This window comes from Diabrotica virgifera, chromosome 8 (assembly GCF_917563875.1).
Source record: "Diabrotica virgifera virgifera chromosome 8, PGI_DIABVI_V3a".
Lineage (NCBI taxonomy): Eukaryota > Metazoa > Arthropoda > Insecta > Coleoptera > Chrysomelidae > Diabrotica > Diabrotica virgifera.
Window position 1 is genome coordinate 200,039,293 of NC_065450.1, and position 15,355 is coordinate 200,054,647.

The 15,355-nt window shown below is 34.1% G+C and overlaps 1 protein-coding gene across 19 annotated transcripts in view; it reads left to right on the forward strand.

Annotated features, from left to right (window-relative positions):
• LOC114328241 (dynamin) overlaps positions 1-15,355 on the forward strand; it is a 72,868-nt gene that overhangs the window by 17,650 nt on the left and 39,863 nt on the right. For all 19 annotated transcript variants that reach the window (XR_007700356.1, XR_007700358.1, XR_007700362.1 and 16 more), the window contains exon 3: positions 3,709-3,858. Coding sequence is in view for 10 of the 19 variants with exons in the window: in XM_050659598.1 (XP_050515555.1) it covers positions 3,709-3,858 (150 nt within the window). In the remaining 9 variants the exon portion in view is untranslated. The remainder of the gene's footprint in view (positions 1-3,708; positions 3,859-15,355) is intronic.

Consider the following 15,355-nt stretch of genomic DNA (forward strand, 5'->3'; position numbering starts at 1 on the left):
CCAATAAAATAAAATCAAAGGAGGCGTTAGACAGGGCTGTGTCTTGTCGCCATCACTGTTCAATGCATACTCAGAAGAAATATTCAAAAAAGCATTAGAAGATGAAGTAGCAGGCATAAAAATAAATGGCCTACCCATAAGTGAAATTAGATACGCCGATGACACAATACTAATAGCAGAAACTATTACAGATATACAAAGAATTTTAGATAAGGTTGTTGCAACGAGTGAAGAATTTGGTCTGTCACTAAACATAAAAAAACGAAATTCATGGTTATATCAAAGAAAAATATTAGAAACATAAATCTACACGTAAATAATAAGACGATAGAACGAGTTCACAATTATAACTGTTTAGGGACAAACATTAGTGAAACAAACGATTATACCAAAGAAATCAGAATTAGAATAGAAAAGGCTAGAAGTGCATTCACTAATATGAAACAAATATTATGTAGTAGAGACCTCAGCCTAAATCTTAGAAAGCGAGTACTAAAATGTTATGTATTTTCTGTTCTTTTGTATGGTGTGGAGACATGGACTCTCAATAAACAATGCCTCAATAAATTGAAAGCATTTGAGATGTGGACGTATCGAAGAATGCTGAAAATCTCCTGGACAGACAGAATAACCAATGAGGAAGTACTAAGGAGAATACAGAACAGCAGGGAGATACTGGATTCCATCAAAATAAGAAAACTTCAATAGTTGAGTCATATAACACGTGGTGACAGATATGAACTCCTAAAATGAATTATGCAGGGAAAGATTCAAGGAAGGTGCAGCATAGGTAGGAGAAAAATGCCCTGGCTGAGAAATCTCAGAGAATGGTTTGGATGCAGCTCAAGTGAACTCTTTCGGGCTGTAGTGTCAAAAGTGAGAATAGCAATGATGATTGCCAACCTTCGTCGCAGAGATGGCACGTAAACAAGAATTTTAACGACTCTTGTGTCCGCCATTCTAGTGATGTGATTGTTCCATTCTTTTTTCTGTGTCAACTCCTTTATAGCCTGTACGTTACTTTTTTTCTGATCTCGTCAATCCTTCTTCCGTTTCTCAGTATGTTTCCTGTAATTCTAAATTTCCTGTAATTATTGGAGATTCTCATTTCTGCCGTTTCCAGCACTCTTTGCTTTTGGCTGTGTCGGGTCTTGTTTTCGATGCCTCATTATTGGTCTTATACTGGCCTTATACATTCTTTAACTAGACTGGGCTAAATTTTGAACAGCTAATAATAACAGCTGAAGACAGAGAAGAGTTTACAATTGTAGCCAGCCTACATTGAGGAGAGGGCTCTTTAAGAAGCAGAATCATAGATGCATTTTCCATTTTCCTCTCCTTCTGCATTGTCATAATAATACAGTAGCTCATGGAAATATTCTTTCCATCTGCTTAGTATGCTTTCATCGTTAGTCGGTGTTTCCTTCTTTATCCTTACAAAAGGATAATCTTTTCTCTTTTACTAATTAAAATAAAAAAGATCGTAGAAGTATAGCATTCTATTCGTATGTAATGGCTATTACTCACTCTAATGAATTACGACACTCGCCTACGGCTCCTGTCGAAAACTTTATCATCGTGAGTAATAGCCATCATTACATGCTCGTTGAATAATATACTATAAACAATGAGACAGAATATGCATATCATCAGCCATTATTTTTCATCCTAGTTCGTTACCTAGTTATAAAACCAAACTGAAGATGACCAACAAAAGAAAATCCCCTATTTGTTGTGTCATATTGCGATAATGTATTGTGTAGGTTTTTGGTTATAACATATCTATACTGAAAGTTATCTCAGATAACTAATAAAGAAAGCGATAAAAATTGATAATAAAAATGTTTTACTATAGTTCAGTCGTAAGTAAAATTTAGATTACTTTTGACAATATGTGTTTCTTTATCTATATTGAGATAAAATCTTTATAACGTATTAAGTTGAATAAATTCATAGAAAAGCTCCAACAAGTTATTTTCACTAAAGTTATCAAAACAAGAACATTTTTAATCGTATCTATCTTTCTGTTATAACAATAATTGTTGCATGATTAACGCATGATCATTACAAGACAGCTTATTGAATTTAACACTCTTTGGACTAGTTTATATATTCTGTCTATATTTCTTATTGGGGGCTTATCCAGGACCGACTGTTTAAGTATCTTAATACTTCTTTCTATAATTACTTAAACGTCCCTATACCCTCTAATCATGCTACTGAACACCACATACAAAATTTTGACAAGCATCTTAAGACACAGAATAGATAAATATACCGAAAATACACTATGGCAATACCAAACGGACCCAGAAAAGTAAAATCAACTATAGACGCCATGCACCTACTAAAACAACTGACTGAAAAGTGCTACGAACGGGACATAAATGTACACCTACTATTTATAGCTTTCCAGTAAGCCTTTGACTCAGTAAGGTAGACACTAACTTTTACTCGAAATGCAAAATATGAATACACCAGCAAAACTGAGGAAGGCGAGGAATTGGGAGAAGAAGAATATCATGGTTAAAGAACCTGAGGAAATGGTTCTCCACAACAACAACTAATCTATTTAAAGCATCGCCAATATTCGAAACGCATAGGCAACAAAAGAAGAAGAAGCAAAACTGATCAGATTAGCGAAAATGACAATGGACAACTCTGTAGAAGCAGCTGTAACTGACGTGAAACATACAGAAACTATGAACATAGAAATAGGGGTTCGACAAGAAGACAGCCTGTCTACGACATTTTTAACATAGCACTGGATGGAGCGATTAAAAAACTGGAATTAACAAGATGATCATACAAGTTCTACACAAATCATAGGATACACTGATGACATGGTAATAGCCGCAAAACACAAAAAAGCTTATAACACGCACTGATAGCTCTAATATAAGAAGCGAAATTTAGAGGACTAAAAATAGTATAAAGATTGAACAATGTGTATTCCAAAAAGTAGAGAGATTTAAGTATCCACATACGTGTAACAATAGACAGCTCAATCAACAGGAGCACATAAGTAACTCAAAAAGTAAATGCTGGTGATAGAGCATACTGGAAATAGCAAATAAAAATAATGTGCCTGACTAATAGAGACGAAGAGAAGCTAAGAATACCTAATAGTAAGGAAAATAAAAAATAATCAGACATATAAGACGAGAATATGTACTAAGATAAGAAGAAGATAAATTAATAAAGAAATCATTAAAGTGGAAACCTACGAATACAAGACCTAAAGGGAGACGAAAGTGCTGATAGGAAGATCAGGTCAGAGAAGATATCAACAGAATAAAGATACCTAAACAAAGATAGAAAATAGAAAGGAATGGAGCTCGTGTCTACTCGTATTCCATTAGGGGCGTAGCAAGACTATCGTAACAATATCGTATACAAATTCATTTTTATAACATAAGCATTCCTAGACGAATGAAAGCGGGATGTGATTGCATATTGTAGAATCCTTTCCGCTTTTTATATTCGTCGTCTCTATGCCTTGTAAATTGTGGAAGGCAGAGATTCAGAATGTTAACAGATAAAAGTTCTAATAACGAAAGTTTCAGATTTAAATTAGTGTATATTATCATTTTTAATAATGGATTCTGTATCTGGGACTTTCCTATTTTCTTTAGTTTTATTACTCAAAACTTTTTACCGTACTATTCGAGGCAGACAATACATAACCATGTTTTTGTTCTTTTACAGAGTATGGGGAATTTTTGCACAAGAAGGGCAACAAATATAGCGATTTTGATGAGATCAGAAAGGAAATTGAAGCGGAGACAGATCGAGTTACTGGTAGTAACAAGGGCATCTCCACCATACCCATCAATCTCAAAATATATTCACCTCATGGTAAGTTTTTTTCATTATAACAATGTAAAAAAGTAAAGACATTATGACGATACTATCAAATGGTGCCTACATACATACGTAAAGAAAATTGTAACTATAACTCGACTCTTTAAACGAGTCGTGTAATTCTTGTAGATTTTCTATTTCACAGCATTTCTCATTCAACCACTTTTCCTTTGCTTTCCTTATTTTCTTTTATATTTCTCTGTGTATCTTGGCATATATTGTTTTGTCTACAGTTTTAATGATCCTTCTGTTTTCTGATAGAGGAATAAAGACAGCGATTGATCTATTGGAAATTTTATCCACCAAAATTCCGACTCTGATGTTATAGACCGAGATGTCCGTTATAGACCAGTACACATGGCATTCATCGATTTAAAAAAGGAATATGACACAGTTCCCAGAAAACAACTATGGAACACGATGAAGGAAATCGGGATAACTAAGAGGTTAATAGAAGCCGTAAAAAACCTTTAACACAACAACAGGGTAAGAGTTAAAACCGGCAATAAATACTCCAACGAATTTAAGACCACAAAAGGCAGGGATGCTCTACATCTCCGACACTGTTCAAGATATTTCTAGAACAAATATTAAAAAACCATGGAAAAGAAAATGTGAAGGGATTAGGATTCCAATCCGGGGTAACTTCTTGTACACAAGGTGAAGAAGATCTGTCCTATACGCTCCGAAAATTAGAATAGGAATACACAAAAAATGGACTGGAAATAAACCTAGAAAAGACCGAATACTTAACAACAAAACATGAACCAGTGAGAATCTTAGAAATGAACGATGATAGGGAAATTAACGGAACTGAAAAATTCAAATACTTAGGATTCATATTCTCAAAGAATGGAACCACGGAGCAAGAGATAACCAGCAGATTAGCACAGACAGGAACATGTATTAAAAAAATTAACGGAGTATTGTGGGATAGACAGAATACCAGAAATACAAAGAAGAGAATATATTAACACCTTGGTACGTAGTATAATTACCTATGGAGCAGAGAATTGGGTAATAAACAAACGAAACCGGTTCAAAATTACAGCAACTGAAATAGATAACATAATCAAAGATAACATAATCGACGCTGCAACAGAATCACTTGGAGAGAGAAAAGTAACGAATACTCACATATTAAAGAAGAAAACTCCGTGGTTTGGAGAGGAAGTTAAAATAAAATGTGAAGAAAAGAAGAAAGCACAACAGGCATACAACCACTACAAACGAATTAGAAACGAAACGAATACTTTTAGTGAGTATTTAGTGAGGCAAATAAAAAGGGAGCACTGGCAGAGTTTCTTAAAACAGATGGAACACGACATCTACGGAACACAAAAAGAAGTATGGAGAATGATCAGAGGGCAAAGAAAGGAGATGAATGAATTAATAAAAGCGAAACACATTCAGAAGGAAACATGGGCAGACTACTTCCGATCTCTATTTGCTAAAGGCGATGATAATGAACCACCAACACCTGAAGTTACGACAAATGAAGAAATAAACATCGAGGAGGGAGAGGTAAAGGAAGCATTAAGAAAATTAAAAAATAGAAAATCTCCAGGAGAGGACAGAATATCGAACGAACTCGTAAACTACGGAGGACAAGATCTAACTAAACAACTATTAAAACTAATACAAATAATAGAACAAAACAATACCACAAGAATGGCGAGGTCAAGCATCCTTAGGGCGATGCCACATTATGCGTTTTGATCGGATGCGGTGAAGACGCATCCGTTTCCAACGCTACCGGACCGACCTGTCACACTATGCGTTAAGTCTCGTGCAGTTGTAAGCGCGTACCGATGTCTCAAAACGCATCCGTTTCCAACGCAACCGGACCGACCTGTCACACTATGCGTTTTGACTGGATGCGGTGGAAACGCATCCGGTCAAAACGCATAATGTGGCATCGCCCTTAGGCCGATGTCAGATTATGCGTTTTGACCGGATGCGTTTCCGCCGCATCCGGTGAAAGCGCATAGTGTGACAGATCGGTCCGGTTGCGTTGGAAACGGATGCGTTTTGAATCATCGGTACGCGCCTACAAACTGCACCAGACTAAACGCATAGTGTGACAGGTCGGTCCGGTTGCGTTGGAAACGGATGCGTTTTCACCGCATCCGGTCAAAACGCATAATGTGGCATCGGCCTAATACCTCTCTTCAAAAAAGGAGACAAATCAGACCCGGAGAATCACATAGGGATTAACTTATTAAACACAACATTAAAATTAACAACAAAAGTGATAACAAACAAATTGAATGAAATTATAACATTAGCAGAAGAACAACAAGGTTTTAGGTCGGGAAGGTCATGCACTGACGCTATATTTATAATGAGGCAAGTTCAAGAGAAATCGTTGGAATACAACAAACCGGCATATTTATGTTTCGTGGACCTCAAGAAAGCATTTGACAGGGTCACATTAAAGGACGTTATCCACTTGTTATACTCGAGAGAGGTACCTCTGGGAATAATTAAAACGATAGAAAAAATCTACCAGAACAACACAATAAAAGTAAAAGTGGAAGATGAACTAACTGACCCAATTGAAGCCGGCAATGGGATAAGACAGGGAGATTCCTTGGGTCCTTTATTGTTCAACCTGATCATGGACGAAATAATAAAAAAACTAAGAACTAAAAAAGGATACCAAATGGGAGAAAAACAACTTAAAATAATCTGCTATACGGACGATGCAATACTGGTCTCTCAAAGTTAAGATGATTTACAACGTATGCTGCACCAATTCAACATAATCGCCAGAAAATTTAACATGTTAATTTCCTTAAAAAAAGACAAAATGCATGGTTATAACAGCAGATCCAATAAGATGTAAATTGGAGCTGGAAGGTCAGATAACAAGTGATGCAGTTTACTGCATGTTTACTTAGCTCGAAACAGAAGTGGAAGATCAAGTGAATAGAGCAAACAGAGCCGCAGGCTGCCTGAATGACACAATATGGAGAAATAAAAATATCGGAAAAGAAATGAAAGGCAGAATTTACAAAACAGTCATCCGACCAATAATGACATGCGCGGCAGAAACACGACCCGACACATAGAGGACAAAAAGATGGCTCGAAACAGCGGAGATGAAAACACTTCGAAAAATCGATGGTAAGACTCTATGGGACAGAGCTAGAAGTACAGATATACGACGGAGATGCAAGGTGGATAACATTAATAACTGGGTAAGAAACAGAAGAATAGAATGAAATGACCACATAAGCCGAATGACATAGGGTAGTCAGGACAGCGTGAGACGGTTCCCCAATAGGAAGACGATCAGTGGGAAGACCACGAAAACAATGGAACGACAACTTACTAGAAGCACATTGAAAAAGCAGACAGAGTCATGTCTATACAAAAAGAAGAAGAAGAAGAAGAAGAAGAAATGGAGTTCATGAGAAGAAGCTGCAGAGTAACAAGAATAGATCGCGTTAGAAATGAGGAGGTAAAACTAAGAATGTCACTAGAACAAGACATCCTCAGCTACATCGAAGAAAAACGTTTAATTTGGTATGGGCGTGTGACAAGAACAGATCGTACATCAAGGTGGATATGCAAGATTTCGGATTGGAGCTCAATAGGAAAGAGAAGAAGAGGTAGACCCCGAAGATCATGGAGGGATGAAGTGGATGATGCCATGGAAAGACGAGACCTTAGAAACGGAGAATGGCAGAACAGAAACAACTAAAGACGTTGGTTGAAAGAAGGAAGGCGATGACAGCTGTAAAAATCCTTATAATGTATAGATAGATACATTCCAACTCTGATTAGATGAGTGATGAGTCTGCTGTTTGTTGCTTCCAGAATAATATAGCATCCCAGTGGTTGTATGCGGATAGTCACGTAATAGCAATTTTTAGCCAAAATAATAAATAAAAAGCGAGATTTTGTAGTGAGCATTTAATAAGATTCATGTTAAAACATATTAGAGAAGCTATTATAGAAGAAGATTAACACCGCTCTTGAAAAGCCTATACCTGGAATGAAGAAAAAATTTGAAGGAAATGAGTGGTGTATCCTGTGATAAAACATAAATTCCTTAAACAATGGAACACTATTTCTTAAAAAGAGCCAAATGATATGATTTTAAATTAATTGACCACAAAAGATTAGGAAATTACGCAAGACGCCCAAAAATAGTGGCTTCTGCTCGATAACAGTGCCCACAATGTCATTGTTTGTCAGTTTATTTGTTTTTATAAAGCATTAACATGTCGAACTAGTATACCAGGGATGTTTTATTTGTCGAATAAAGCTGTATAATTATTCAGGTGAGGAAATGAATCGTTCTATACTAAAATAAAAAAAAAAGATGCACTAGAAATAAACAAACCAAGACAAGTTGAATGTTAGAGCAGCACTGCCGAATCATGATTTACAATGTATGTATATGTATAAACTTTGTAAATCATGATTTAGGATTTACAATGTATATACATTGTAAATTAAGATTTGGGAGTGCTCCTTGTAACATTCAACGTGTATTGGTTTGTTTATTTCTAGTGCATCTTTATTATGATTTTAGTATAGAAACTTGTTAATATTGTGGCTATAGTTTCCTACTGTTCACTACTTGTTAGATTCTCATTATACAGGGTGTCCCGAAAAGATTGGTCATAAATTATACCAGACATTCTGAAGTCAAAAATAGTTCGATTGGACCTAACTTACCTTAGTACAAATGTGCTCATAAAAAAAGTTACATCCCTTTGAAGTTACAAAATGAAAATCGATTTTTTTCAATATATCGAAAACTATCAGAGCTTTTTTATTGAAAATGGACATACACTGTGTCCGTAAAGTATGGAACAAATTCTTTTTTAGCTAAACAGAGCATTTTAAGAAATAATTCTGAAACACGTCGATTTTTGATTTTAATTTACCGTATTTTAAAATAATATTCTAATATACAGGGTGAATTACTTTCGAGTAATGACGTCACCGTCATTTTTTTTTAATGGAACACACCCATTTTGTCTCAATTTTCGGATTACTCTAGCTGAGCTGATTCCAAAAATGTATCATATGTTGATTCAAATTGGTACAGGGTGGACAAAAATACAATAGTTTTGTGTGTGCTCATAATATTAAATTTTAATTAATTTTTGATATTAAATTAAAATATTAAATTAAACAATATCAAAAATTAATTAAAATCAAAAATTAATTAAAATATCAAAAATACAGTAAGTATTTTTGATAATATTGTTAATTTAACTAACGCGTTACTTTATGAACACACACAAAACTATTGTATTTTTGTCCACCCTGTACCAATTTGAATCAACATGTGATACATTTTTGGAATCAGCTCAGCTAGAGTAATCCGAAAATTGAGACAAAATGGGGGTGTTCCATTAAAAAAAAATGACGGTGACGTCATTACTCGAAAGTAATTCACCCTGTATAGTAGGATATTATTTTAAAATACGGTAAATTGAAATCAAAAATCGATGTGTTTCAGGATTATTTCTTAAAATGCTCTGTTTAGCTAAAAAAGAATTTGTTCCACACTTTACGGACACAGTGTATATCATTATCATGAAAGGAGCATCTTAAAACAAAATTATAGTGAGATTTGTCCACCCCATAAAAATTGTATGGAGGTTTTGTTCCCTTACCCTCCCAAACTTTTGTGTACGTTTCAATTAATTCATTACTGTGGTATGATACCATTAGTTAAACATAACGTTTTTAAATCTTTTTTGCCTCTTAGTATTTTTTCTATAAGCGAGTTTTTATCGAGATGCAACTTCTTTTTTAATATATTTACATACAAATTTTATGGGGCTTTTGTTCCTTTAAACCCCCCAAATGTTTGTGCACGTTCCAATTAAACTATTATTGTGGTACCATTAGTTAAACACAGTGTTTTTAAAACTTTTTTTGCCTCTTAGTCTTTTATTGATAAGTCACCTTTTATCGAGATGTGGCTTCTTTTTCAAAATATACCCAAAAATACATACCAAAAGTACATTATAAATAAATTTTCAGATTATAACAGGTCTCTATAATCGTACTTAACCATATACAAATATGTGGTGGATTCGACAAATATTCAAAATATCTCGATAAACACTGGCTTATCGAAAAAGTACTAAAAGGCAAAAGTTTTAAAAACACTGTGTTTAACTAATGGTGCCACAATAATAATTTAATTGGAAGGTACATAAAAGTTTGGGTGGGGGGGGGGGGGGTTTAAGAGAACAAAACCCCCATAAAATTTTTATGGGGTGCACAAATTTCACTTTAATTTTTTTTAAGATGTTGCTGCCATAAGAATGCTACATGTCCATTTTCAATAAAAAATCTCTAAGAGTTTTCGATATATGAAAAAAAATCGATTTTCATTTTGTAACTTCAAAGGGTTGTAACTTTTTTTGTGTGCACTATTGTATATAGGTAATAAAGGTTCAATCAACCTATTTTTGGCCCAAGAATCTGTGGTATAATTTATGACCAATCTTTTCGGGACACCCTGTATAATATATTAATTATGTTTTTAGTTTCGATATACCTAGTTTTGAAACCGTTCGGGTGTTTGTGGATTTTTGAGGAGTTTGATTTTGAGAGTCAGTGAATGATAAAACAGTTTTTGTGGCAAAACATTACAATGTCATTTATACAGGAGTAGTGAGATTATAATCCAGTACGTTCATGGGCGCCCATATAAAAATTTTTAGGGGGAGGCAGACGTGAAGATGTTGCACATTATACATATTATTGTATACTTTGGACACAGATTAACATAACATGCTTTGGATGACATTTATAATTTAAAGCACCCGAAAATGTAGTGGGGCACGGCCTCCCTGCCCATGAGTATGGGCGCCTATCAGTACCTTATAATAATCAGAAAAATATACGAAAAAAGAGTAACACCAAAAGAAAGAGGAGAGACCAATAATAAAATGAATACCTACAACAAATTGTAGAGATGGCAAAACATAAAAATTGACAAAATGGAAGAAATATCTACTCATAAATCGTTATTTAGCAATGCATTTTACCGTGATCTCACAAATTTTAACGACATTGACCTTAACAATATTTAGCACAAATTCCAACAACAATTTTGATCATAAAATGACAAATTACTTCAAATATTTGTGTACCAGAAATAGTTCATGTTTCAACCTTCAACTTGGATATCATTTTAACAGACACAGGACTACACAAATGCTGTAACGAAGTTATTGTCTTGTCTATCAAAACATCTAAAAATAAATGTTACATCTACGCACGTCTTGTAAGTGTATTGGGATTAATTGATTTCTTAAACTTGAGAAAAAAATAATTTGTGTTGAATATTTATTGAGCTATTAATAGAGGTAGTATTATTGATTGTTGAATGTCAGAATTATTTTTAGCAGACTCATTAAACATTAATAGAACTAACTTTGTTATAATAGAATTATAAGTGTGAAAATGAGGAAAATTAAAGCTATTAAAATAAGTTTTCTCAGAAGATAATAGACGGAAAAGAAAACAAATTTTTGTTTTCTTTGGTTTCCAATATCCATATAATTTTTGAAAATCATACCGAAACTGGAAGAAAATGTTGGGGAACCTCCGAGAACTTCAAAATGTCAAAATATCCATGAAAGGGTAAAGATAGAACCAATACAAATGGACGAATGGGTAAAATATTATATTACTCAGAGTTATGACAAGAAAAAAGATATCTATACCTACACTCCCCCAACTTACGAAAAAATAAAGAGATAGGTACAATGGAAACGGAGTAAAATACAAAATTTTGACACATGTCAAAATTTTCAATGTGTTTTAAATGTATTCATTTTTTTCGAATCCTGAGAAAACTAATAAGTATTTTTGAAAAATTTAAACGCAGAATGAAAGACTACTTTATTACCGAAGTCCGAGAGTTCCTTAGAATAAATAAAAAGTTTCTTTTGAATGAAATATTTGCAATTAAAAATCACACTCTCTTTTATTTTCACCCCTGTAACTTATTAAAATACACATTATAGAAGTTTTCAGGGACTTTCGGCCCTCGGTAAGAACGTAATCTTTCATTCTGCGTTTAAATTTTTCAAAAATATTTAGTAGTTTTCTCAGGGTTCGAAAACAATGAATATATTTAAAACACATTGAAATATTTGACATGCGTCAAAATTTTGCATTTTGCTTCGTTCCCATTAAATAAACGTTTGTGGCTATTACCAGAGGCGTACAACAGGGGAGAGTGAATGGTTGACCCTTTCCAAATTCTACGCCACTGGCGGAATTGCCATTTTAGCGCATTTCAGTTACAACTACCGCTTATTTCCGACATTCGCCGAAACTCTTTTGCGTTTATCGACATAGCACCGGTGATAGTCCGAAACTATAACCAAATTTATAAATATTCGATCCTTCACCAAGGCATTTGAAATTGGTGTGTGTCGTCATTCGCCGTGACTGCCGACATACTAGTCCCACACCAATTTCGGACTTTCACAGTAAGTAACATACTATATAATAATTGCACATTGTAGGTATTCGTGGACCTCCGAAAGGCCTATTATAGTGCTATAGTCAACAAGCTATGGAAAACGGTGGAGAATCACGGAGTAGGTAACACAGGGCCCCCGTAAGGGTTACTGGCGCCTGTGTGCAAAAAAGGATTTTGGCGCCCCTTAAGGCATTTTCGATCATGTTTTTTATTTTTTTTAGGGTAGGTAGGTGCTTGAAACAAACCAAAAAACTGAACTTTAGAAGTCATATTTATAGTCCATTTCTCAAGGTAAAATATTGTAAAACCTCCGAATTTTAAAGAAACGGTTGGATTGACATAACGTTTGGCATACACATAGCTAACATGTCAAAGAATAAAGTGATCTTGCGCCGATGTGTGCTTTTGCCCTGAATGTGAGTTTCACCCCTTCTCGGGGGTGAAAAAACATACGTTCAAAAAAGTCCGGAATTGGATTAAATGACTAAACAGCTTTTGTTCTATAAAGTTTTTCACTAATACTTTTCGAGTTATTTGCGAGTAAATATGTTCATTTTTCAACAAAAGAAAAAACACGTTTTTAGACGGATTCTCGCAAATAAATCAAAAAGTAATTATTTTATCGAAAAAACTATAGCTTATAAAGAAGTGAAAAATGGTGTAAGTACCTATATATGAAGACTGCAGACCCAGTAGAAGCAGAGTTGTAGCTAATGAAAAGGATGTTCTTATTCATCAAATTCCAAATCGAATATTTCAACGTGAAATAACCAAAAGTCAAGCACTTATGAGGGAAAACTCATTATAACTTTTTTAAAGTGTTTCAGGTTCCGTGTGGATGACATACATGTGAGCCACATGATGTCTTCACCACTGGGCGGACGGCGCACATGTATGCCATTGATTATACACATTTTTAATATGTGTTTTTTTTTTGTCCGTTCAGAGTATAAGTCTTAGGATCAGACATCCCCAAGCAATGTGTTAAAAGAACCTATATTTTTGTTTTTTTTTTTTTAGTTTTTTTAAGATCAAAAATAAGAAAGTTGCGCTCAGAATAACGTTGGTACTCTTTTTGGTAAAAAAAAAATCGTGAAAATCACCCCCTAATTAGCATCCCAAATGAGATTAGTCGTTACCGCTTCACCAAAAGATACTTTACTCGCAATATGTATTGTTTATATAATCTGAAGTTTCATCGATTCAAAGTGCTTATTTTAAAAAAATGCTTTAGTTAAAAGGGCTTAAACGAGTCACTAATCACGTGACTATGCAAATTCACATATCTTCACCAATTTTTGTCTTACAGGAAAACAAAAAAATCCAAAATATTGAGATAAACAAAACCTAAATTTTTTGCTTGAGATTTTTGGTATTAATATTTAAGTTATTTGAAAAATAGGAATTTTTTCAAGATTAAAAAAAATCACTTTTAAACCAAATTTTTTCACAAATGAGCACTTTAAACCGATGAAACTTACAGATAAACAATACATAGAGACTAAATGGTAAAGCGGTAACGATTAATTTCATTTAGAATGCTAATTAGAGTGTGATTTTTACGATTTTTTTTTCAAAAACAGAATGCTTGCTGCTTGTTATTGTTGCTAGACTTTTTTTTAACAATTTAAAGAAGTTGTAATGGGTTTTCCCCGAAAAGTGGCTAATTCTTTGGTTATTTCACGTTAAAATATTCGATTTAGAATTTGACTAACAAGAACCTACTTTTCATTAGCTACAACTCTGCTTCATCTGGGTTTGCAGACTTCATATTATATAGATTATTTTTTGCACTTTTTTGTAAGCTATGTTTTTGCTAAGAGTATTTCTTCGATAAAATAATTAGTTTTTGAGTTATTTGCGAAAAACCTTCTAAAAACGGGGATTTTTGTTGAAAAATTAACATATTCACTCGCAAATATCTCGAAAAGTATTGACTAAATCTCTATAGAACAAAAGTTGCTTAGAATTAGCCAGTTTATCCAATTCAGGACTTATTTTGAACGTATGTTTTTTCACCGCCAAGAATACCCCAGGTATTCTCGTGCGTATTCCCCTGAGAATACCCCTTTTACCACCAGGGCAAAAGCACACATCGGCACAATATCACTTCTTTTCTTGTTAGCTATGTGTATGACAAATTTCATGCCAATATAAGCGGTTCTTTAAAATTAACAGCACAAACCGTGAGTAAATGGATTTTGTAGACTAAAATGTGAAACAAAAAGAATAAAATCATAACAAAAACAAATTAAAATGCCTGACTTCCGGCATGTTCTCGCAAATGGGAATCGGCAGTGACTGGATAATTTTGTTTTTTTTTTTTTTTTTTTTTTTTTTTTTTTTTTTTTTTTTTTAATTATTGATCCCGGGTTTTTGGCGCCCCTAAAGGATGGCGCCCGTGTGCATTGCACACTTTGCACATATGGTAGCGGGGGCCCTGAGGTAACACCTACATAAGTGCCGTAAAATCACTTCACGAAGTCAATGAATGTATGATACAATTCGGGCAAAACTACTCAGAAACGTTTCAAGTCGATAACTCGGCTCTTCACGTATATACTGGATTTTTTTCAGTATGACAGGTGGCATACAGGGTGTAACAAAAATACAGGTCATAAATTAAAGTGCATATTCTGGGACCAAAAATAGTTCGAATGAACCTAACTTACCTTAGTACAAATATGCACATAAAAAAAGTTACAGCCCTTTGAAGTTAGAAGATGAAAATCGATTTTCTCGAATATATCGAAAACTGTTAAAGATTTTTTATTAAAAATGGACATGTGGCATTTTTATGGCAGGAATATCTTAAAGCAAAATTATAGTGAAATTTGTGCACACCCTAAAAATTGTATGGAGTTTTGTTCACTTAAACCCCCCGAAACTTTTGTGTATCGTTCCTTAAATTCAATATTTTCAAAACTTTTTTGCCTCTTAGTATTTTTTCGAGATGAGGCTTCTTTTTTAATATGTTTACACAAAAAGTTTGTGGGGGTTTTGTGCCTTTAA